Raw genomic sequence first — 25,609 nt, forward strand, 5'->3', positions numbered from 1 at the left:
AGAGGGGAGAAAAGAATACAGTATGGTTTAGTCCACAGAGACTCCTCCCCTAACAGGGTAGCACTTACTTCCAAAGAGCTCATTACTCTTGTAGAGCTGCTTGGCTATCATCTCCATTTCGTCCACAGTGTCTGCTGCCTGAATACGGTCGTAAAGCACACAGGAGGAAATATTCACTGTCAGGGAAGACAGCGTGTTCAGCTGATCGATGATGTCAATGTTGTTCTCTAATTTCAGCCTGAGAACATCTAAAGGAGAGAGAGAGAGAGAGAGAGAGAGAGAGAGAGAGAGAGAGAGAGAGAGAGAGAAAGAGAGAGAGAGATTACGATCTTTATTTCAAAAGTAGTAAAACAAATACTGATTTTTATTTTTTGAAAAATGGCGACATGGTGTCAATTAAACTAAATTATAACAATGAGGTGATGCTGTAGAATTTATTTCAAAAACATCTAATATTCCATATTGAAGAAAATGTGTCCAGTTCTACAGAAATTCCTTGAGGAGAATGCTAAGCCAGTTACAAATACAACCAACCCAGGTTCAGAGGGACATAAGATAATGCAAAAGTATATTCTGTTATTATTTAAATAACAAAGGACTAAGGATGAATACATCTTAAAAATTATGCATATAGTTGCTGTGGAGATGGCTCAGTAGGTTTTAAAAACGTACTTGGCAAGCAAGCACAGGTACCCTGAATGTGGAGGCTTGGCGCCCATGCAAAAGCCAGGTGTGGCGGTGCCTACATTGACAAGGGTTGGGTTGGGAGCAGAAACAGACAAATCCCTGGAGCCTGCCAGCCTGCCTGTCTAGCTGAACAGGCAAGCTCCATCTTCACTGAGAGACCATGTCTCAAGAAAATAGGATGGAGAGATACTGAAGAGGACGCCCAACATCTACTTCTGACCTCCATGTGCCTACACATGAACATGCTATGTGCATAGACCACACACATAGAATAAATACATTATATATGTAATACACTTTGGGCTAACTATGACCATCTTAAATAAGCAAAACAAAAAATCTTCCTTAGTGTTGGGAATTGGTTCTAATGCTTTGTCTTAATTTGGCTCCCAAAGCTGCACTTCCAGACCTGAGGGTCCCTGCCCCCAGCTGACTTCAAGGTGAGACTTTTAAATTACGTGGTGGTCAGGGGACAGAGAGAGGAAGGGGGGGGAGGAAGAAGAGGAGGAGGAGGAGAAATATCGCCATGCCTGGGCTGGGGTGGGGGAAGGGGTGAGAGAAAGCATCCAGCAATGATGGTGGAAAGGGAATGCAGCCTTATGAGGGAGCAGCACAAGGTCCAGGATTTGATTCCCAGTACCACTGTCTTAAATAAACAACACAGTCTTTTGTGAGTCATCTCTATTCATGTCTGAATTAACCTAGACAATATGACCAAGATTTAATTGTAAGTAATTACACTGGAAGAAAGAGGATTTAATTGTTCTTCAGTTGTCAGATTCCATGGGAAGAAGGCAGCAGGGACCAAGGGTAAATATAAAATCATGAGTTAACAAATCATTTGACCAATTAAGTTTTTATTAACTTGATCATTATGAAGACTGGGCTGTGACTATCATAAATCCTTCTAAACAGGTCCCTTACCTTATCCAGAGTAAGTCCTGGTTCTCACAGAGGGCAATTCCCTGACTCTATTTCTCGGTACATTTTAGCATAACAGGTTTTAGTTGGTGGGGGTGGTAGTAAGGAATGGCTGTGTTATAGAACGCCGTGGCCTCCAGCAGACACTGGAAACCAACAATGACAAGGAAGGAGTCTCCAGGCCTGTTGGTACATGGGTTTAAGGAAATGCTCGGGCAAGATCTAACTGTATACTCCTTACATATATAATTATAATACAAGTCTCATTGACAAACATATATATGTATACATGTATAATATGTATGTGTGTGTATGTGTATGTGTGTGTGTGTGTAATCAAGTTTGATCATTAAACGCAGGCCTTCAAGTGAGTTAGACTTACTGTTATACTTACTTTAATCTGATTTTAAATTCTAAGCCTCATCTATTTTAAAAGTTAGGAATGATAATATTTATTTAAGAACTTTATCCCTGATATTTTTATCACATGGTGACTTACCATTTCCTTTCAGAAAATAAATCCCCTAATACCTTTCTTTAACCAAATTGGGTTGACTATCATCCAATGGGTATAATTATACGCCATACAGCCACATGCAAATACAGACATGATTCCTTCCCACCGGTTTACTACCTAAGTCATTTGGGTCCCAGAGGTGCTAGGAAGGGGGAGGGTATTTGCTCTGCTACTGCCAAATTCTGATGCTCTCAATCCCTTCCTCATCCTTGTGGGTTGCATAGCAACCGTGAATCAGACACAGCCTGAATTAGATGTCTTGCATCCTTTAGGTTGAAGGTGGGGACTTGGCAGAGGAAATATGTAAGTTCAGACAGCTGCCTTTGATTCTCTGCAGCTTGTTCCTTTTACATGACCCTGCGAGGAAGACCGAACCTTGAATACTGATTTAGGCTTATTTCCTTTCGAGTCTCCAGTGTTTGCCTTTGTTAACTCTATAGTCTTTTCCAGTTCCCGTTCGGTTCTCACAGAGGTTCTCTTATGAGGCCAGTGGAGATCAAATGTTAAACGCTGCCAGAAATCATCTCACGTTCTCACACTTGTGAGGACTGACTTCTCACTGAGTGATCAGGGAAAAGGGGAGGGAGTAAAATGTGCCACCTTACTCTTACTTTTGCCTTTCTGTGATTGGAGTAAAAGTTGCATTCACATTACATGCATTGCTGCAAAATCATGGAAACCAACCATGAGTGTTCACACATCCCTATTACTAATTAACAGAAAATGTCGGTAGACGTGGCCAGGGTCCCGCTTCCCTTCCAATAAATAACAAAGAGCTGAATACAGAAGAAAAGGGGCGATTTCTCACAGACACAGGGCTCTGGGTTTCTTCCCCTGATTCTGATGTACAGAGTGACTGAGAGTACACGGCGTGGTGGGACTCACCGAGGTCATCTATCTGCTTCAGGAGTTCGACAGCATCGAGTCCCACGGAGAACTTCACAAAAACTTGCACAAAGGGGTTCCGTAGAGTATTCTAAAAATTAATAACAGGAACCAGTTTCAAAATGGGAAGAAAGCATGTTTAATCACTGTCAGACTTAACACAACCTTGAACAAAGAAGCAGACGCCACTGGGCGTTATTAATGTACCTACCTACTTGTGGGCTTGTGCACAATGATTTGAAAGAATGAACTTTTGTCTTTAACACAAATTACTCAGATTTCTAAAAAGTGCCTTGAGGGGACCATAATTATTTTTTAACATCAGAGAATTATATTCAATTAAATAGAAATTTTCCCGGTGCTAATAAATTATTTCCAGTTAAACATACATTATAAATAATGTGTTTCAGGGTGCATTTCATTCTCCAGAGGTTTTTTTTTTTTTTAAAGGCAACTTGTGACATTCACAAGGTCTGCACAGAGTCTGACCTCACGGCTGCTTTGTATTCTAGTTCCTGGTCCCCAGCTGCGAGGCCTCCTATCTCTGGCTCCAGGTTATCTTTCTGTGAAGTGGGGGGATACATGACTAATCAGAAATGTCAGTGTCCATTATTGTAACACCGTTCTGCATTGAATAGGAACAGCTATATGGCCATGGAAAAACACACCAATAAAACCAACCCATCCACTGAAACACTGATCATTTAAAATAATAATTTATTTACAATATTAAGGCTTCTGTGGCGATTTTCAAACATAAGGGACGTAGCTTTCACTACGTTAGCCATCATTAGCTCTTTTCGCTGTGAGCCAGACACTATGAAGATTTTTACCACATCTCACAGTGAGCACTATTCTGTCCATCTTCCCTATAGCGTCTTGGCGAGTGCGCATGCGCATGTGCACAGACGCGCGAATGTTTGCTAATGATTGAACCCAGAGCCTCCGCACTGTGGAGGAACCATTGTGTAGCATGCCATGTCATCTGTAAGTGCCTCCAGTGTCAAACTTGCTGTGCATTCACAGAAGTAAGTTCTTCCTGGAGAATTGAGAGTAGCAATTTATCCTTCTCTGGAGTAAAGATATTTCCGCTAGCTGCTAATCCCACTGTGAAGATGGTCACCGAGGTTCTAATAAATTCTGTACTGGGGAACTGTTGTTGTGTACAGAGCACGTCCTTTGGTAATTCAGTACTTTAGCCAACAAAAATTTCTTAATAAAATACTCTGTGTGTGTGTGTGTGTGTGTGTGTGTGTGTGTGTGTGTGTGTGTGTGTGTGTACTGTTCCCTCTCCATAGATAAAAGGATTTTTTTTTTTTGAGAAAAAGAGCAACCTTCCACTGAGGAGAATAGGTAGGGCAATAAAATTCTATTCACGACGCATTGCCATCTGAGACTTGCCAGAAAAGATCCACTGTAAATGAGAAGTTGAACTTAGAATAGTTATTTTGTTAATTGTTAAACTGAATAGTACATTGTGGGGACCATGTTTGATGAAAAAGTGCCCTTCATTTTGTAGTTATTAGACATATTAATGTTTTTTATATTTATTTTCTAATTCACACTTAAATGTAACCATGTATTGATTGTTACTCAAAACAAACCAAAGAAAGTAGCTTCCAGGTGCAATTGTCCTGACAAGCATTTATGAAACGAATCATTCATTCTGGGCTTCATTTACACGGCATGATGGTAAACACAGGAATGTTATTTTTGCCTAAATATTCCTGGGTTTCATCAGGATTACAGGGGGCATCCCTTTGCAGTGCAAACTGATTCCTCTCGAGTATCTTGAATACTATCATTCCTGCAGATTCTCTTTTCCAGCTGATCACAGGCTAGCCCTGCTGCTTGGCCTCCAGTCGTCAGAAGTCCCATTTGTGCTTGGAACATTTCCCTACACTGTCTTCAGTATCTTCAGAAGAGCCTGCTTCTTTTTACCAGAATCCCAAACCATACTTTTCAAACCAAAGTGCACAGGGCTGCACCGTCAAACCTGCAACTGTTCTGGCGTGAAAACCAAGAGTGGCTGAGTGAGGACTAAATTTGTAAAGAGGCCATATATTAGAACATTATTTTTTTCTAGGTTTGCCGTTTGCTTCTTTACAAAGACTTCAATTTAAGGCCCCCACCCATCTACCTCCATGAGAGTACCTTGTATACAGTCCGTGCCACATGCTTCAACTAAAGAACTCCTGGTGTTGAATGCTTTCTAGAATATTAGTACTTGAGAATTTCTAAACACATTAACTATCAAAGAATAATTTTAAAGAGACATAACTTAAGCATGTCTGTGGTATATTAATTATAATCATTTAATAAATAATTATAGCACCAGTTAGAGTTACGTCCGTGTGGAAGTGCTCTCACGTCTAGAGTAGTAGAGAGGCAGGAACATCAAGAGGGAAGGCTAGGGTACAAATGCGAGTGGGAATCCTGCTATCTTGTCTCCGACCCTCTCTCTGGAGAGACGGCTATTCCGATTTATTGAATATGGATGCTAAGTTACTATCTTCCCATAATCAAGGTAATTAAAACATCAGAGAGTTGTAGTTCCCAGGAAGGCGTATGACAGAGGGATCCAGTACCTGGAGCATTGGGATGGTCTGGTTTAGCAGGTGGAAGGAATTCATGAAGATCGGTGACTTATCCATCCACTCTTGAGATTTCTCTCTTAATTCCGCCAGCTGTCTCAGAGTTACATTGGACTTAACAACGAAGAAACAAGAGAGACATGGTCAATTTGTATTTTTCACATATTTCAGTATAAGACTTTTTGGTATATTAAAAGCAACAGCATTAAAAGGTAGAGTTGGTAAAAAAAAAAGAAAAGAAAAAAGAAAAACCATTGTCAGATTATTTCTATGTGTTCAAATGATATATCTTATAAGGACGAATATCATGTATTTAAAATTCTTGGAAATTTAGGGTTTGCTTCATGTCTTACATGAATTTCTAATCAAATGGGAGTATTCCCAGAGTTCTCACAGGTTTTAGTTTTTACCAAAGTCAAATTTCACTTTACTATTAAGCAGCGCCAAGTTCATGCACATAGGGAGGATAGTTTTCTTAAATGTTCTAAGACAGAAAACAGGATAAGTGCCTGCTTCTTGTTCCTGGGAACATGTACACCACAGCCATTTAGAAAATCACTCTGACAAGAGCAAATAAAGTGCAGCCAAGCATGGTGGTACCTGTCTACGTCAGCACATGCAGGCTGAGGCAGGAAGATTCTGAACCCTCAAGGATTGCATAAGCTACATATCGAGACCCTATCTCAATAAAATAAAATAATAAAACAAAGCAATAAAATATTCTCCTACCCTCCAATCTTAGACATTAACCTTACTGAAGGAAAAAAAAAAAAAACATGTTCAAATGTATGCAATGTGTTCTCTTGGCCACAATGTTTGCATTAGCACAAAACTAAAAATGTACCTTGGAGATAAAATGAGTGACCAGCAAGTGAGAATTAAATAAATGCATTTTCGTGTTATTAAACATCTTTGAAAAGCAAAGAATTTCACTAGCTCTATTGAGTTGAAGGAATTTTTTTTACCATGTAAAAGAGAGGAGATTCGAGTCGAGCATAAAAGGGCGGGTCCACACTGGAGACAGTGAGAGTGACTCACTTATACAAAGTTAGGTGATATTCACGTCCAGTAAGACAAATAAGATGTTAAATTACAAGCATTCAAAGCAGCAGCACTCAGTGGAAACCGCCTGTGCATTTTACATAGTCGCTGAGTAACACTGGACTCACGCCAACTGTGATTTAATGATCGGGTAATGTTAAGGCAGATTTTGTTCTCTTCCACTCTTTAGTGTTTTCAAAGACTTGGTGTGTAATTCAAACCACTATTTCTCTTTTGAGAGGTGGCGTCCCCTTCCAAAGTCTCCAGTCTCAGCCTCAAGGCACTGGGGCTCCATGCGTGCTCTGCATGGCTGTCTCCAAGCCAACCTCACTAAGGCTTTCTTTTCTTTTCAGTGCTGTGGATTGAACTCAGGGCTCTGTGACGTCAGGTGAGCACTCTACCATGGAGTGCCATGCCCACCCTTAAAGCCAACTTTAAAGTGGCAGAATGTTATTTTGATAAACTGAGGCAAGTGGTAAGTGCAGGTCCTGATGACATTGTCCTTCTGAGGATGTGTCATTGATGAAAATAAGAAATATTAAACTACACAGCCGAAGCCAAGAACTTATACTTTCGGGCTATTTTAATTTGAATGAGTTACATAATCACCCTTTTTCTCTTTCTAGTGTGATTTTTATAAATGTTTCTAACATTCAACACTCATTGAAAACTTTTTGGCTTTCTTAGATGCAGTGAGAAGTCTGAGTTCTAGCTGTATCTAATTTTATCCCCAAATGTCATATGGTTCATTTCACCAAGAGCTGTCACCACTGGTATTCAGTGTCATGCACACCTATCTAGGGCCAAAGCAAAAAAACCATGAACAATAATGATGGCAGAGAAGACATAAGCCGGAATCATCTAAAATAAGTTTAGGAATTGACTATGTTAAGACAGAAACAGTACCCCACATACACACATTGAGTTTATCAGCCAAACCTTTTCCATAATGGCCTTTGTAGTTGGGTTATATGGCGCATATAAAATCTTTCCCAATAACATGGGTTTCAAGAAGGCCCAAATCACAGGTCCAGCCGGCATGTTAATGATGTCTTTGTAAAGGGAGAAGCAAAATGGTGCTGGAAATAAAAAAAACAAGACAAAATAAACCACCAGTCAATTAATACATACAAGTAATATGCAACAATCATCGTAATTTAGGGGAAAGACAATCATCCTAGGCACACCTTCCAAATTCACTTCTTCATGGAGAATGGGTGCAGACTATGTAGCCTAAAATGTATGTCTTAGCACTATCTACACTGGTAGCAGATATGAAACATCTGGTATTGATGTAAGACAGCAAAGTAACAATTGTTCTTTAGGAGCAAAAGTGTAAGCGGATAAGCCACCCTAGAATAAATGATGGCATTTTGCCAAGAAGAAATACAAAGATTTCAAACCCTATTTCACAATCGCTTCCAATACAAGCGTTTTACCACCACTTAAATTTTCTAAAAATACGCAAAACCCTACTCCCAGAATGAAGCCAGATATGTGAGACATTCATAAGTTTTTATCGAATGAATAAAAAGATGAATGAATGAGCCAACCCAATTGCTATACTAAACATCCATACATCACCTGGAAGAGTTCCTCGGGTCACATTTTGCATCTCGAAGTTTATAGATCAAGTGAATGGCTTTGATATGCCGCTAAACAGTTATGTTCAGCTGCATACACACAGTTCTACCAGATGCCACATAAACGTCTAGTGCTAGAAAGTTAGGGGAAAATATTGACCCAAGCAAATTTAAAACAAGCTTTTGCATTATGAACTGGCAAGAATTCATCGTTATGACCTACAGATGCTGCAGCCTATAGACCCACAGAGCTGTGCAGGCCAACAACAATGTTGTCAGTGATGGGATGCATATATATATATATATATATATATATATATATATATATATGGATATATATATATATATGGATATGGATATATATATGGGTCCTGTAGAATAACATCACTTGAGATGTGGAGGCTGGCATTCTAAGTTGTTATGATGTTCCCATAATGACCAAGTCACCTAATGATACATGATGGGCATGTCTCTTACAAAATGATCTATGACCCTACATTCTGTTGTTTACACAATTCAATAGCTCTGAGACCTCCAAGTTCAGTGACCTTGGGCAGGTGTTCGTTATCTTTGGGAGTACTCGCCCTCAGTAAGATGCAATCGGGTAGACATTACCTCATGGGGCTGCTGTGATGAGGGTGTGAGTTAACAGGCAGAACACGAAGTGAGTCCTGCACAAGTGTTTGCTATTTTTATTCCGAGGTAAAATTAATACTTCATTTACCAAGAAAAGTGGAGACAGAACATGTAATGCTCTTGTCATTAAGAATAATTATCATACCTAATTTGAGGCACACTTACTAGCATTTAAAGGAATCCCATATTTTGAAGCAATTTCTTCTTTAGTTAATTTATACGTGAGAAAATCCTTGGTGTGGTTGCCTTTTGGCTTCTGGGAACTAGGCAGCATAGAGGTTAAGTACTCGGTGGTGATCCCTTGGGAACACAGAGCTTGGGAGATGGTACTGAAAGATCCTGCCGGCGTGTTCATCCTGGTGCTTCTATACATGGCCTGGGAGACAATGTCCAAAGAGTTATTAATGTTACAGGAGCTACCTGTGCTCTAGAAGACAACATAGAACGAAAAAGTGGCAGCACTGAGAGTTTCCTTGATTTCTTTAAAGTGTGAATTGCAAACCTGAATAGAGAATGAGAAGCCTCAGTGGTTTACATGCAAGATGGCTAAAGTGGAGGGTTCTCTTCCTGTGAGTCTCTGTCTTCTGTGCACTAGATCAGTAGCTGAACGTATTGCACCCAATCTTAAATAAAAGCCATCCTGACAGGAATGATTTCTCAGGAGGAACGTTACCGAGCGACTCTTCTACCTGTGTTAATGGAACATTCCTGGGCAGATGCATTTGTCTCAGGGATCTCATTTTGTCCAGCAGTGGATGTGTGCCGGAAGCCAACTGATTGAGGATCTCTCTCAGCTTTATGAAAAGCTCCATCATCCTTTCCATGGGCTTTTGATCTTTCCTTGGGAAAAACACCTAATGGAAAGAGAATGGAAACGAATGGCTTACATGGAGGCAACGGAACCTCGTGGATGCCTGGTAAGATTATAAAACAGAACAGCCTCTTTGTGAAATGTTTTGGAAAGCCTACAGATCAGCCAAATGGAGGTATTTACCAAATAAACCAACAGCTCCATTTCTAGGTGGTCACCCAAGCAGAGGGGAGACATAAACCCACATAAAGGCTGGTATGCAAACATTTGTAGGGATTTTGCTAACAACAGCCAACAGGTTGGGAGTGGGAACAATCTACCTAAATTTATCCTTAAAATGCAATATAATATGGACATATCAGAAAAAGAATAAGAAATGCTTATACACGTTACAACAAATACCAAACTTGAAGATACTGTACTAAGTGAAAGAAACCAGGCACACACACCAGATACTATGTGATCGGTTCAACTGATACGAAAGGCAAAGGCTAATTTGAGACTACACAAACTCGATGCTTGAGATCTCAGAGTGGGACTAGAAATGCTACTCTATAAGGGACTACTATATGGTCTTAACTGCCAAGCCATCCTTCCAGTCCCCAAATAAGCTATTTTCAACGTCAGAATGATAAACATCTATTGTGTAATGCCTTGCATATGTGCATGCTATTGCTTTAAAAAGTGTGCTCCTGGCTACACGTATACAAAGTAATAACAGTAAAAAAAAATAAATTAAGCAATATAAGAATAAAAAGAATAAAGAGGTTTTGGGCAGACACAAAAAGATGTGTGAGGTCTTTGGGGAAGAAAAGCTCTTCCAAAAAGGAAGGTCAAAAAGGTTTCTCTCTGTCTCTGTCTCTGTCTCTGTCTCTCTCTGGAACTTTCCCTGTCCCGGTTCCAGTCCTCGTCCCGGTCCCCATTCCCCATCCCCCATCCCCTTCCCCTCCCCCTTTCCTTCTCCTTCTCTCAGCTGTGGAATTGGCTTGTGCTAGTGCCTCTCTGCTAAGATCTCAGCCATGAAGAAGCATGTGCAAGGAAAGGGTGAGTGCTACAGGTGGTCAGTGTGAACTACCCGCTCTTTAGATCCTGTGAACTGTGCTCTGGGGCGATACCACGCTGCCACGTGGTAAGCACGGGCCTAAGGATGGCTCAGTAGGTAGCGATTCCAAATGGGGAATGTGTACAGATCATAAGGGTGTGGATAGGACAGGGGGCTTTCCTAGGGGGTGGGGAATGGTAAGGAGAGCGGTGACATAAAGTGACACTTTTTTTTTTTTTTATTAACTTGAGTATTTCTTATATACATTTCGAGTGTTATTCCCTTTCCCAGTTTCCGGGCAAACATCCCCCTCCCCCCTCTCCTTTCTTATCGGTGTTCCCCTCCCCACCCTCCCCCCATTGTCCCCCTCCCCCCAACAGTCTAGTTCACTGGGGGTTCAGTCTTAGCAGGACCCAGGGCTTCCCCTTCCACTGGTGCTCTTACTAGGATATTCATTGCTACCTATGAGGTCAGAGTCCAGGGTCAGTCCATGTATAGTCTTTAGGTAGTGGCTTAGTCCCTGGAAGCTCTGGTTGCTTGGCATTGTTGTACATATGGGGTCTCGAGCCCCTTCAAGCTCTTCCAGTTCTTTCTCTGATTCCTTCAACGGGGGTCCTATTCTCAGTTCAGTGGTTTGCTGCTGGTATTCGCCTCTGTATTTGCTGTATTCTGGCTGTGTCTCTCAGGAGCGATCTACATCCGGCTCCTGTCAGTCTGCACTTCTTTGCTTCATCCATCTTGTCTAATTGGATGGCTGTATATGCATGGGCCACATGTGGGGCAGACTCTGAATGGGTGTTCCTTCAGTCTCTGTTTTAATCTTTGCCTCTCTCTTCCCTGCCAAGGGTATTCTTGTTCCCCTTTTAAAGAAGGAGTGAACCATTCACATTTTGATCATCTGTCTTGAGTTTCATTTGTTCTAGGCATTTAGGGTAATTCAAGCATTTGGGCTAATAGCCACTTATCAGTGAGTGCATACCATGTATGTCTTTCTGTGTTTGGGTTAGCTCACTCAGGATGATAGGGTTACTCTGCTGCTTGAGAGGTGTCGGGGTGGGGTTGAGGAGTGCTATGGGGGATACGGCGTGGGCAGGACTAAGATGAAGCACATGCGCAGAACACGGTAAACCGTAACTAATCCTGAAACATTTCTATCCCCTCAGCCTCTGCATTTCCTAATATTTAAGCTGGGAAAACAGCATTTTTTTCTCAGCTTTTTGCCTGCTATTGGATCCCCCTCCCCTCAGAAGGCTGCCTGACTGGGCTTCACTGGGAGAGGATGTGCTTAGTCCTGCTATGACTGGATGTCCCAGGGTGGGGTGGTACCCAAGGGGAGCTTTCCCATCTCTGAGGAGGAGAGGAGGTAATGGAGGGGGAGGAATCTGTAAAGGCAGGACTGGGAGGAGAGGAGGGAGGTGGGGTGTGATCAGTATTCAATTTTGACTCAAGTATAGACTTTGGTACAGAAACGTTTTCCATTTTCCAACTTATACTTTTCTCTTAGTTCTGTGGTGATGAACACTTCCAGAGCATCTGCTCATTGCAGCAGAGTTTTGCTCACCACGACCAGAAATAATGGTTGTTTCTTACTAAATTGATGAAGGAAATGCAAACATTTGCATGTTGAAAACACCCCAAAGAATTTTATATATATTTTTGCATTAAAAAATCCTCTCAGTGTGTGTTTTTTACTTGCAATTTTAAAACAATGTTTCTTTTAAAATTTCAACCTTTTCTTCTAATTTTAATTAATTAATTAATTAATTAATTTATTTGTGGTTGTATTTTGCCTGCAAATATGTCTATGCAGCAGGACGCAGTGCCTGCAGAAGCCAGAAGATAGTATCACAGCCCCCTGGGATTGGAATTACAGATGATTATGAACCCAGGTCCTCTGAAAGAGCAGCCATTTTTTTCTAACCACTGAGCCATCTCTCCAGTTCCCAATCTTTATTTTTATTGTACTAAATAATGCTTATTGAAATATAAGAAATAATTATTGATTTATGTTACGGTAGTAATGTTATTTTTACTTTGTTTTTAGGTATACAAAGTAAAAAAATTGATAAAGCTTGGTCACTAATTTCATTGTTAAGCCAATGCCCACATCTGTAATAGATGATCTCTGGTAGAAGCCTTATTTGGCTCTAAAATAAAAAGCACCTGTGAATAATAGTTTTAACCTAAACTAGCACGGAAACAGATTCAGCAGTGGCAACTTGCCTTGTATGTGAGATTATAAATGTCTAAGTAGTGCAGAAGGGTGAGTCCAATGAGGTAGGACTGATGTGATCTCTCTGGAAGGGGCAGCTTGCAGAATTCCTTCATGGTATCTTCCAGTTTGGGGTTGGTAACGTTTGTATCACATGAGTGCAACCAGAACACATGAGAAATTATCTGAAAATAGGAGAAAGAAAACCATTTTAGTTGTAAATCATTTGAGTACCCTCTGTTCACTTTAAGGAACATGTCTTGTGTGTGCGCGTGCGCGTGTGTGTGGTCCCTAAGAGTAAAATAACTTTTTAAAAGCATTAACCACTATATTTTCCTCTTTATCTACTTTCATGTTGGTGTGGTGTGTACGCTTGTGTGTGTGTTCTTTGTATGGGTATGGACACAGATGTGGAAGGGTGAGAGTGCACAGAAGTGCCCGAGGATGTCAGGAATCATCCTTCATTCTTCTACCTTATTCAACAAAGCAAGGTCTCTCAGTCAAAACCAGACCTCATCGATAGATATGACGATTCTTGCTGTCCACCTTGTTTTCAGACTCCCCAGATTTTACCTTCTGATGCTGGGATTATAGGCAAGACATTATGACTCTACCACGAGTTTAGGTGATTCTGGGGACTCAAATCTAGTCCTCAAATTTTTTTTTGCCACAAATGCTTAATCACTCATACACCTCACCAGGTGTATAAGGCACCAGTTACAATTAATAAAACTACAGAAAGCCCATAGTTCACTAGAAAGTACAGGATGTATGATGGGGGGAATAAGGCAAGTAGAAATTCAGGGAGAAAAACCAGAGCTTTTCTTGCACAATTGGGTACAAAACAACAGTAGATGGAGGGAGGGATGGATAGATAGATAGATAGATAGATAGATAGATAGATAGATAGACAGACAGACAGACCGACCGACAGACAGTTGGCAGTCAGTCTAGGGGACGACCAGCTTAGGAGTCATGCTTATTTTAAGCATTTACTCTTCCTTAATTTGGGTTGCATTCCATTTTGATGATTGTTTACTCTATAGCTTCAGAGAGGATTAAAGAGGAGGAGGAGGGAAAAAAGAAGGGAAGGAGGAGGAGAAGGAGATGGGGAAGGAGCAGAAAAAGTAGGAGGGAGGAGAAGGACAAGGAGAAGGACAATGAGGAGAAGGAGGAAGAGGAGGTGGAGGAGGTAGAGTAGAAGGAGGAGAGGAAGGAAGAAGAGGAGGACAATGAGGAGAAGGAGGAGTTAGAGGAGGAGGAGGACAATGAGGAGAAGAAAAAGGAGGCCAATGAGGAGGAGGAAGAAGAAGAGAGGGAGGAAGAAGAGGAGGACTATGAGGAGAAGGAGGAGGAGGTGGAGGAGGTAGAGGAGGAGGACGTAGAGTAGAAGAAGGAGGACAATGAGGAGGAGGAGGTAGAGGAGGAGGAAAAGGAGGACAATGAGGAAAAGGAGGACAATGAGGAGGAAGAGGACAATGAGGAGAAGGAGGAGGAGGTAGAGGAGGAAGAGGAGGAGGAGGAGGAGGAGGAGGAGGGGGAGGAGGAGGAGGCAGCCCAGAACTACAAACTAATTACCAACTGCAGACCCTAGATAGCCATGTATATCAGCTGAAGTGTGAGAGAAGACAGGTCAATGAAAAGGTGTCGTTTCTATTGATGCCAGATAGAAACAAAAAGGAGAGCCAATGACAATTGAGGTTGCAAAACTTTTTCTCCTTCTTTAAATTCCAATCAGACTGTGCGCTCTCTACTTAGGCTTCTTTTACTAAGATAGCCCTGCTCTTCAGAAGCCAAGGACCTGATCACAAAGGTGACAGCTTTGAATCAAAAGAGCAAAAGGTGAGATCAAAGGGAACAGGTGAGTGGGTTTCACTTGCTAGCAGGATGGGGAGGGGGGAGGGGGTGAGAAAAGCCAAGGCAGAGCAGTTTTAGTTTTGGGTAGGGAACTAATCATGGTGACAGCAGCAACTTAAGTATCTTCCAGAGGGAACCTTCCAGGAACTTAATCTAGTTTTGGTTAATAACTGAGCTGTGCTTAGAAATGACACGCTCTGTCACATGTGACCATAAGCTGTTCAATTCTTTCGGAAAATTTTTATGACACTTCCAGACAATGACTTTGGAAGTGGGATAAAAGACAAACATTTTGAGTGGAAAACTATATTATCAGCTAAGAAGAAAATGACATTATTTTCACAGCCAAAAACTTTAGCTATAGCCACTAACTTTTCCATAGTTCCAATGACAACATCTATTGTATATAATAAGTCTCTCCCTGAGACTTGAATAAAGTAGACGTGACTATTCAGTTTTCGTTTTGTTATAACAAAGGGTGAACATCTCTGTGCTCTATCCCTAACTTGGTTTTTGAAGTTTGACCTTGATATCCTTGTAGGAGATCAGATAATGTTATTATAATAGTGGATACAAATTCAGACAGTTTAAGAAAACATTCTGTGGGGGTTGGGGGAGGGGAAGTGTGGAACCAGAAAAAAGCGAGTCAAGGACAAATACAAAGCATTGCAACTTAACGACGTTGCTTCAGAATTTCTCTTCTAAGGCTGAGCGTGTAGCTTAGTGGTAGGTCCAGCCTACACACACACACACACACACACACACACACACACACACACACACAGAGAGAGAGAGAGAGAGAGAGAGAGAGAGAGAGAGAAACACACATAGACCTACGTACACAAACACTCACATATACATATGCACACATGCACATACACAAATGCACACATGCACACACAAAATACATATTCATACACACAACCACTCACACAGGCTTGTGTACTCATACACACACACACACACAAGTGCAGAATACTTTAATCTTCACTTAAGGTGAAGACGTCTTTTACTATTTGCATGGAAAATTAATCAGAATCACATGCATCTTCCTGTGTCTTGTTGATGAGTACTTAAAATACTATGTGCTACATAAACTTCTACAAATGGCCTTTAAGTCCAACCATGAACTCTTACCTCAGCTCTGTTGTCTGGGATGGGAATGGCCAGCAGTTTGTCAATACTTGTGTTGGACATCCCTATGGCCCTCAGATCCTCTTTCAGCAAATCTATGTTTTTAAACATTTCTATTAATTGACCTGTAAGAAAAAAACACACACACACACACACACAGTCACACATCAGTTTTAATGCCACTGTTTTTAGCTACACCAACATAACTTCTAGATTAACATGTATTGAACTGACATGCCTCACCGGAAGTAGATGTCTCCCAGGTTTGGCAAGTTTTGGCACTTTAAGATCTATGTCAGTCTGATGTAGACTTGTGCCTATGATACCATTAACTTGGGCTAACAGATTGCTCTAGGTTGTAAATTTTCCTCAGGTGTCCACAACCCAGGGTTGATCCAAGGAAAATAGACTTTCTTCACAGACTTTGACCATATAATCCACTAAATAAATACATCTCCATTTGATTTAAACCATCACCTAAATTCAAAAGGCTCCTTAACCTAGGAGCATATATGATGGTGTCAATTTGAGGATAGACTTAATAAATCAACTACAAGATATTTGTCTTTAATTTGTCCATGAACTCTATTGTTTAAATGTTTTTTACAATCTCACACTCCTTATATATTAAAAATGTATAATTTCGAGCTCTTTAAGGATGACAATTATGATCATTTCACATTTGGGCCATTTTAGACACAGGAAACAATATTTTTATCTTATTTTTAGAAGATTGTAATCTCTGTTCTAGAAACAACTTTTGCTTTTAAGCATTTTTAGATTATTTAATTTTAATTTATATGTATAGGGATTTTGCCTGCATGTATGTCTGTGTATCATGCTAGTATAGTATCCAGAGGGTCCAGAGGAGTACATCAAGGGACTTAAGTTATAAATGGTTGTGAGATGCCGTGTTGGTGCGAGGAGCTGAACCTGGGTCTTCTGCAAGAGAATTCAGCGTGTTTAACCTATGAGCCCATCTCTCAAGCTCCGATTTCTTGTACTAAGTTACCCTCATGCAACACATCTTCTTCATTTTTAGATTTCATGTCCTTCCAGTTTTGTGCCTCAGAATGTCCTTCTTTCCCGTATTCAGGTATTGTGCCAAGAAGAAGTGTATTGCATGGTTTGTCATGCTCAGAATACCAACAGAAACTTCTGAATTGAGATTTCCACACACAGCTGTGCGTCCATTCTAGTATTTTTTTAAATCAGATCTTTCTTATAGAAGGGAGTAGTTTTCACCCTCCTTCATACAGTCAATTCTCTAATACACTTTACTATATCTAGAAACAGAAGATAAATTGGTCTAACTTGTTAAATTTTGGAAATCTTTTGCTCTAACACTCTTTCAGGTCTCAGTCCCCACTAGCTTGTTGTGTCTGCTTTGGACAAGCAGCTGCCTTTGGAAGCTTCGGGTTCCTCATTGTCAGGGCAGACAGTATAGCAAGTTTGCCTGGGGCCTTTGAGAAAGCCTTTTCTCAAACTGCAGATGGCAACCTGCGTCCTAATGAGTCTTTAGAATGCGGGCAGGGAAACACCTGGTTGCTCAGAAGCATCTGCACTGGTGTTGACGTGCAACATGGCCTCCACGGTTGGTATTAGCCGTGTGATATTTTCCAAGTAATTCATTTGCAGCGCCTGTTCCAGGAGCCTAGGACAAAACAGAGGAATAAATTCAACTAGGCATAACAATTTTGGAGACAGGATTTCTCCAAGGAAAAAGAAAACTTACCAGTCCATATCGAGATTAATTTTACTGGGATCTCCAGTGAGCAAATCCCTCAGCTTTGCAGATAGTATATTGTCGTGGTACAGTAAGCCAGAGGCGAGATCGGTGCCCAGCTCTGCCACTTCAATTAGTTGCACGTGAAAGGCATGGTCTTCACACAGCCTCTTGAAGCTCATATTAGGGAATTGGCAAGACTTCTCGATCGTACTGAAAGTCTCTGACTCGCAGAGAAGTTCCGTCAAGTTCCGAAGCTGAGACAGCTTCCCATAAAGGGGAAAGGAGAGAAAATAGATTAGTCATGTTATTTGGCATATTTAGTAGTTGAAAATAGGTAACCAAATTTGATCCTGTAAAAAATGTTTCTACCTATGCATTAGTTAGGGTTTGGTCTTAGCCTTATGACACAGCAGCGTCCTTTGCTGTCTCTCTGTACTTCTCTTTCCTAAGAATCAGTGGCATAGGTCTGCAGGTTTTTAAAATGTAGTTTTAAAAATTAAGAGGGATAGTGAGATTACTCAGTGGTTTAGAGAGATTGCTACACAGTTTTGAAGACAGAAGTTTCTATCCAAGTACCTACGTAACAAGCCAAGTGTCCTGCAGACTCCAGCTCCAAGGGATCAGACCCCCTTTGGGGTTTTGCACAGAGGGGATGCATTTTCTCAATTACTGATCAGTGATAAAGGGTCCAGCCCATGGTGGGTGGAGTCATCCCTAGGCTGTTGGTCCTGGGTTCTATAAGACAGGCTGAGCAAGCCAGGGGAAGCAAGCCAGTAAGCAGCACCCTCCATGGCCTCTGCCTCAGTTCCTGCTTCTGGGTTCCAGCCCTGATTTAGTTCCTGTCCTGACTTGATGGACTTGTGATAAGCAAGTATAAGCCAAATAAAGCCTTTCCTCTCTAACTTGCTTTTTTGGTCATGGTGTTCATTGCAGCAATAGAAACTCTGACTAAGACAAGTAGTTTTTTAAAATACAGTTTAAATCACAATCACTTTGAATTTTATATTTAATTTTTATTTTATATTATGTGTAAGGGCAGAGGGGAGGCAGATTTGTCTTGAATTTTTTCAAAAAGCCTTTTCTTCTTCACATCCATCATGATGACTGTGATATATAGCAAACAGAACCAGAAAATAACAAGTGTTGATGAGGGCGTACAGGCATTATAACCTTTGTGTATTGCTGGTAGGAGTGCGAGATGCTGGAACAGCTTCTATGGAAAACAGTATTGCACTTTCTCAGGACTCAAAGATAAAGTCAGCATATGAGCTCAAATTCCACTTCTGGGACTATGCTTCAGGGAATTGAAGCTAGTGCTTGGAGAGAATATTTGTATACCAATGTGCACAAAAGCCTTATTGATAATAGCCAAAGAATAGAAACAACTCAAAGAATGAATGGATAACCAGACTATATATATAAATGAAACAATGTCTAAAGTGCTATATGTGTGTGTATGTATAAATAAACATATATGTATACAAACACATATATATATATATACAAACATACATATATGTATATCCTTAAATAGAAAAGGATACGCTGTTGTAACATGGGGACTCTTGAGGAAACCATGCTAAATTTAATCAGTCACTTCAAATGCTATGTAATTCCAATGTATGCGCAACCTAGAGGAGTGAAGTTCATAACTCAGAAAATCAAAGAGGGACTAAGAATTCCCAGAGGCTGAGAGGAGAGAGAGATGTGGAGTGATAGAAAATGTTTACACATGCATGATGAAAGGGATTCTGGAACAATGGTTACCCAACACCAGGAATGCATATAATCTGACTGACCCCTACAGCTAAAAATGGTTATGGTCTAAATATTATGGTATTTAGGACAATTAAATTTTAATCAATGTTTTCTTAAGTCTTTAAGCTGGAGCATGCATTAGCAACTCCATGGTGATAGATCTGATTTTCAGGCATTGCCTTGTTATGCATATTGGCTTTTGCCTTTTGATGTGTTTAGAAAGACTAAGCATTTTTGCTCTATGGAAATCGTCAAAATGACTTAAACTCCCAAACTGGCAAGAAGAAAGGATCCTGAAACTCTAATGATCTAAGCTCTCTAATATGTTCCTGAGATTGAATCCCAAACATTCACTGCCTACCCATGCCTACAGCCGCAGGGGAGATGGGGAGGTGAGATACCAAGATCTCACTGACTTGCTTCCAGCTCAATGAGAGACCTTGACTCAAAGTGTCAAGGTAGAGAGAGATAGAGGAAGATGTCACAAGTCCTGCTTTGGCTTCTGCGTGTTTGCACATGAGTGCACGAGGACACAGACACACATGTCTGCAACTCACACACACATTCACTGCATTTGTCAGTATAACAAGATGTGGTGGTACACACTTCTAATCCCAACACTCAGGAGGCAGAGGCAGGAGGATTGCACTGTTAAGTCCAGTATGGGCTACGCAGTAAGTTCAGACCATCCAGGGTAATGGAGTGAGATGTTATTTTAAACAAAGCATATGCTAACTTTAGACTACCGATTTTCCAAAGCCCTATACAGAGGCTGTCTCCATTGACATCGGCAGAGGTTCAGACCTATGATTGGGTAACGATTCCTCACTAACTCCATTTCTAGCTATGACAGGCTTCCTCATTGTCCAGGAGCTCTCAAATGAAAGAGAAATTTAATTCATATGATCACGAAGAGTCTATAATATTATAGACATCAACTGATAAGTCTTTAATCGATGTTCCTGACCCTTGGCCAGTAAATGTGTGGTGTGTGTGTGTGTGTGTGTGTGTGTGTGTGTGTGTGTGTGTGTACTTCAAAAATGTTGAAGTCATTACAATAAACATAGTATATTGTTTGCATTCCTGCCCAACATAACAAGTTTATTTTATGCAGTCAAGAAGTGTCCCTTTCTACCAAAAGAACCAGAGGGGGGTAGGGGAGAAGAGATTAAAAACAGACAAGGAAAGGAAAGAACACAGACAGTCTCAAACAAGATGTGTAAGCAGAAGGCTGAGAAATAGAAGGCAGTGTTCTAAGTGGGCAGACATTTTGTGTTTTGGAGGATCTACCTGCTGCAAGGAATTCTATGAGTAAAATTTGGGTACTCAAATGGCTGCCACACTGAGGATGGCAGGAAGCAATGGCCATAAAACCATAGGCGCCCGGCTTCACTCTTTCATAGCCATGTGCTGAGTAGCAGCTCAGAGAACACAGCGCCATTGTTGGTGTCCCACCTTGCTTATGTGTTCATGACTCAATCCCTTTCATTTAGAGATATGTGCTTATAGAGATGAAGAAGGCCTGGATTCGCCAGGGTTTCTACTGCAGTTAAGTGATACCCCCACAAAGCAAACCATGATGCTAGGTACCGCCTTCCAAAGACTGGAAGTCTCGTTACCAAGACCTCTGGATTCCTCAGGCCTCACCTTGGGCTGACCTCCTAAACCACAGTTGAAGCTCTTTCTCCCTTCTGTTCTCTGACTGCACTGACTCCACAGAGGCCATGGGGTTTTCATTTGTTTGTTTGTTTAGATTATTTCAGACGTGGCATATGTAACATTCTCCCAATCTTAATCTCTTTCTAAAATACAAAATTTGCCTTCTTCATATTTGATGCCGAACTCAAACTCCTCAACTCACAGATGTCTGTAGGACCTGGACGTGGCTTTTCTCTAAAGTCCAGTTTCTGACTTTCCCATAGGTACCTTCTCCTTCCTGTGACTCCAGCTAACTGCATCTGTCTTTGAGGCTCATACCTCTCTGGCTTCTTACAAACTTGAGTTTCGAAGTCTGGAATGCATGAGTATGACCCAATGATACACAGCCTTCAAGACTCAGAGTAAGTATTATGTTCTCGGCCAAGTTTCTTCCTTTCACTTCTGTACCCCATAATCTTGAGTTCGATAACTATCTTTACACGCAGAAACCCGTCGGTCCACATACCACATCCTTTATCTTACTCTGTTACAATTGTGACTCTCACTTCCTGACTTCTCCCCTGGCAAGATTGTAAGAACTTGGAGGTTGGAGATTATTGTCTTATAAATAAAAGAGCAAATTGTCCTAGTAGGAGCCATTTCAAAGAAAAGATTTTCTAAAGTAAATTGTGGACTGCAGAGGTCTTCATTGTCTGCAGAGGAAGGAGGAAAAATGACTTTGTAAGAATCACAAGGTTGCGTGGGGAGCCCACTGGAAAGGGGCTTTTATCCTGACCTATCAGCGAGGAGTTTTGTTCAGATGCTATCAGAGTTCAGTATCCATATAAAATAAATGAAGGGGGCACAGCTGTCTGGAAAACAGGGGAAAGGAGATAAACTAGTGTTGCAGAAGTGACATTTACACTGATTCTTGGAAGATGAATAAGAACATTCTGGGCGAATGTATGCCTTCTTTCTCATTTGCATAAATTAAGATAACACTAAATTAAGTACATTAGAAAATTTGATTCATGTAGAAAAGTGGGGCTAAAAGGTAGGTAGTCTAATGAGCACATTTATCTGTAATATACATGGACATAATGTTTTGCATGCCTGCTTAATTACGGCTTGTTTACCACACAGCAAATCACTTGCTTGCCCTAAATAAACCACTTCTAATTTAACTTTATCCCAGGCTACATAGATCTAATTAAACCGCAGTTCTTACTAGGAAAACTGTTTTCAAACCTTAATAGAGTTGCCTTAAAAATGAATTTCCTGATAATCTGTACACTGTGTGAACGATAGGCAAATAGCAGGATCTGATTCAAGCTTAGGAGATTTACAGGCTCGATTCTTCCCTTCCCTTCTTCAGCATCACACATTTTAATATGACTTCTTAGTGCCCGATACGATGACAAGAAAAACAGATATGTTAAGATTTGAGACCTTTGTGCACCGTGAAGTTGGGATATTCGCTTTTGAAATCTACTTTTATAGATATGGAAGTCAAGAAATTAAAAAATAATAATAATACAATGAACTCCCAAATTAGGAAGCTTAATAAGATAGCTATATTGTGAAATGTTTATAGATGCTTATGAGCACTGTAAGTGGGCTCTTAATAGATCATCTTATGCTGAGGACGACATTGAGGACATTATGTAAAATCAAGCACCTTTGTCACCCTTTGGCCTGAACAGAGCTGCAGGGGAAAGGAGGTCACCTGTAATCATCAGGCATTGTAACTGAATCTTCCTAGCATATCGCCAAAAGTATTGCTATTTCGTTATTTATGTTTCCTTTCTTGACTTACCTTGGATTTCAGGATCTCAAGAAATGGAGGGAAGCCATCCTCATAGGAGCCATTTTGAAGGAAAGGTTTTCTAAAGTGAATTGTGGACTGTAGAAACTTTAGATTGTCTGCAGAGGAGGGAGGAAGAATGACTTTGTGAGGATCACAAGGTTACCTGGGGAGCACAGTGGAAAGGGACTTTTCTCCAGACTTATCAGCAAGGATTTCTTTAGAATAATGTTGTAGTTCAATATAAATATAAAATGAGTGAAAATTAACCTTTCCTTGAACCATGTGGACTATAGAGTTCATTATTTCTTAAAATATTCACAGATAACGCTGCTTAGAGATAAAAGATGTTTCTAGTACAGTACCGCACAGCATTAGCTCTTTGTGAATTAAATAATTTTCTTATTTCTGACTCTGGGATACACTAGGCTGGAATATGTTAGGGCAAATAGACTGTATAGTCAATGTACCCAAGTATGTACTTTCAGCCATAATTTAGTAATATTGGGGAAACAAACTCCAGGCTAAAATATGTGTTGTACTGTTTGCTTGATACCTTGTGGTATAGGAAAAAAGAATGCATGTGAGAACAGTGGAAAATGTTTGCAGTCTTATAGTTTTGGTTGTGATCCTAGCCTAGCTGTGCCATCTCTCCAGCCCAGTCACAGTCTTTATAATTTTTGCTTACGTACGTTAAAAAATTGAAAGTTCAATGTGTAAAAGCGGGAAGCGGTCTGACACAGGGTCCCCTTTGTTCATGTACTATGCAAAAACTTCGGAATTCTTGATTCTTTATCTTAATTTTTCAACAACCTAAGAACACTAAGGACACGGAGAATGTCATGAAGGACTGCATGAGCTCCTGGTGACTCTGGATTCTTGGGAAGTTTGTCCAGGTAACCCGTATCACGTGATCTAGTAGGAAACCATCCTCCTAGAATTTGTTCGGGTGACCGTGCAATGCAAGTAGCAGCAAGAGGTCAGCATAATGACATTAGCAATTCCACTTTAATATTAAATCACTTAGCTAGAATGGAAGTGTAACTATGAAAAAGAATATATTTTTTAAAAAAATCTCCTTTGATGAGTTGATGTCTGAACCGATTAGAACAGAACATGAGCTGAGTTAGAGCATCACCTGGTGATCCTTTAGCCAAGTTGTCAGTCATGTTCCTTACGCATGCCAAATAAGGAGAATATGGACTTCTGGATGATATGTTCAAGATGGCATCTTCAAAATTTTCCAGGATCAGGAGCCTGTCAATCAGATGAGAACATATGATTAGGACTCGTAAAATGGAAGCAGTCATTTAAACTGTAATTTGTTGGCCTGGGTACCAAACCCCCTGAGAAATTGAGTACCCACCTTCACCAAGCCCTGCTGTACAGAGGTAGCACACCTCTGAATGTGTGCTCGTGTGTGTGTGTGTGTGTGTGTGTGTGTGTGTGTGTGTGTGTGTGTGTGTGTGATGTATTCCCTGCCACTTCAACCATAAGGCTACCTCTCCAATCCATGGCTTTTTTCATCACTGGCGGCTGTTACATTTTAACTGACAAACAGAATAAATGTTAATGCCCGTTTGAAAGACATATGCCCTGAATTATGCTAAACAGTAGGCAAAATAACTAATAGCAGGTTCTGTAAGATATTAACTTGTATTTTATCAAAATGCTAGTGGGTAAGCCCCCTCCAAACACAGCTAGTAATGTAAAAAAAAGCACTAATATTAAAGAAGCCTCTGGATGTTTAAATGTGGGCTAATGACTCTGGATCCTGAAGGAACATTAAAAAGAAATAAACCAACACTAGGAAAAGTTTCCAACTTGGCAGTAAGAGCACACTTTATTGGTCATAAGACTAACTTTTAATTTTAATTTACATTTTATACATTTTTTTCGTTTTAATTTCTTTTCTGGTGATGGGGATTGAGTCCAGTGCCTTCTGCAAGCCAGGCAAGGGCTCTACCATTGAGCTACCTGCCCAGACTTTTAAATTTTTACACACTTATTTATTGTGGGAGAGTAAGAAGTGCAAATTCAGGACTAGGGTCACCAGTTCATGCAGCAAAGGCCTTTACCCATGGAGCCATTCTGATAGATCACGAATGTTTACTTTAAAGCACTGATTCTAAAAGCTCTTGTTTAGGTATTTCCTTGTCTAGAGACTGTAGAAAACACTATGTTTGCTTGCCTTAGATCACTAAGCTTTCGACACTTAGCTTTATCATTTATCATTTATCATTTATCAAAGCCTCCATGAAAGTAATCAATGCCAACATCAATTGACGAATAAAAGGCAGGGAATGCAGGTTTAGATGAGTTTGTATGGCCCAAATAAAAGGAATCATCTGTCAACTGCATTTCCATACTAAATCACCTTGTAACTGATAATAACCCAACAGAATAGGATGGCTAACAATGCCAACCTATTATAGATTAGCTGTAGAACACTGAGTCACGCCTGCATGCAGGTAAGTTTAATGAACTGTCTCTCAATCCATGGTATCAGCCAGCCAAGGTCATGAGGCAGGAAAGGAAGAAAGGAAGAAAGGAAGGAAGGAAAGAAGGGAGTGAGGGAGGAATAAAGGGAAGAAGGAAGGAGAGAGAGGGAGGGAGAGATAGATAGATAGATAGATAGATAGATAGATAGATAGATAGATAGATAGATAGATAGATAGATAGATGCTAGAGGAAGAAAGGAAATGACCCTGACCTATTGATTTTGAACATGAGACAATATTAATGGAACTGGGAGATGGG

General features: G+C 40.5%; 1 protein-coding gene across 1 annotated transcript in view; it reads right to left on the minus strand.

Moving 5' to 3' along the window:
- Positions 1-25,609, minus strand: part of Abca12 (ATP binding cassette subfamily A member 12) — a 172,841-nt gene that overhangs the window by 55,414 nt on the left and 91,818 nt on the right. Inside the window, 12 exon segments of the mRNA NM_001427691.1 lie at positions 69-248; positions 3,011-3,101; positions 5,599-5,718; positions 7,585-7,724; positions 9,030-9,240; positions 9,554-9,718; positions 12,941-13,114; positions 15,924-16,045; positions 17,462-17,574; positions 17,656-17,912; positions 22,862-22,968; positions 23,988-24,106. Of these exon segments, the coding sequence (NP_001414620.1) occupies positions 69-248; positions 3,011-3,101; positions 5,599-5,718; positions 7,585-7,724; positions 9,030-9,240; positions 9,554-9,718; positions 12,941-13,114; positions 15,924-16,045; positions 17,462-17,574; positions 17,656-17,912; positions 22,862-22,968; positions 23,988-24,106 (1,799 nt within the window).

This window comes from Rattus norvegicus, chromosome 9 (assembly GCF_021556685.1).
Source record: "Rattus norvegicus strain SHRSP/BbbUtx chromosome 9, alternate assembly SHRSP_T2T, whole genome shotgun sequence".
NCBI classification, from domain to species: Eukaryota; Metazoa; Chordata; class Mammalia; order Rodentia; family Muridae; genus Rattus; species Rattus norvegicus.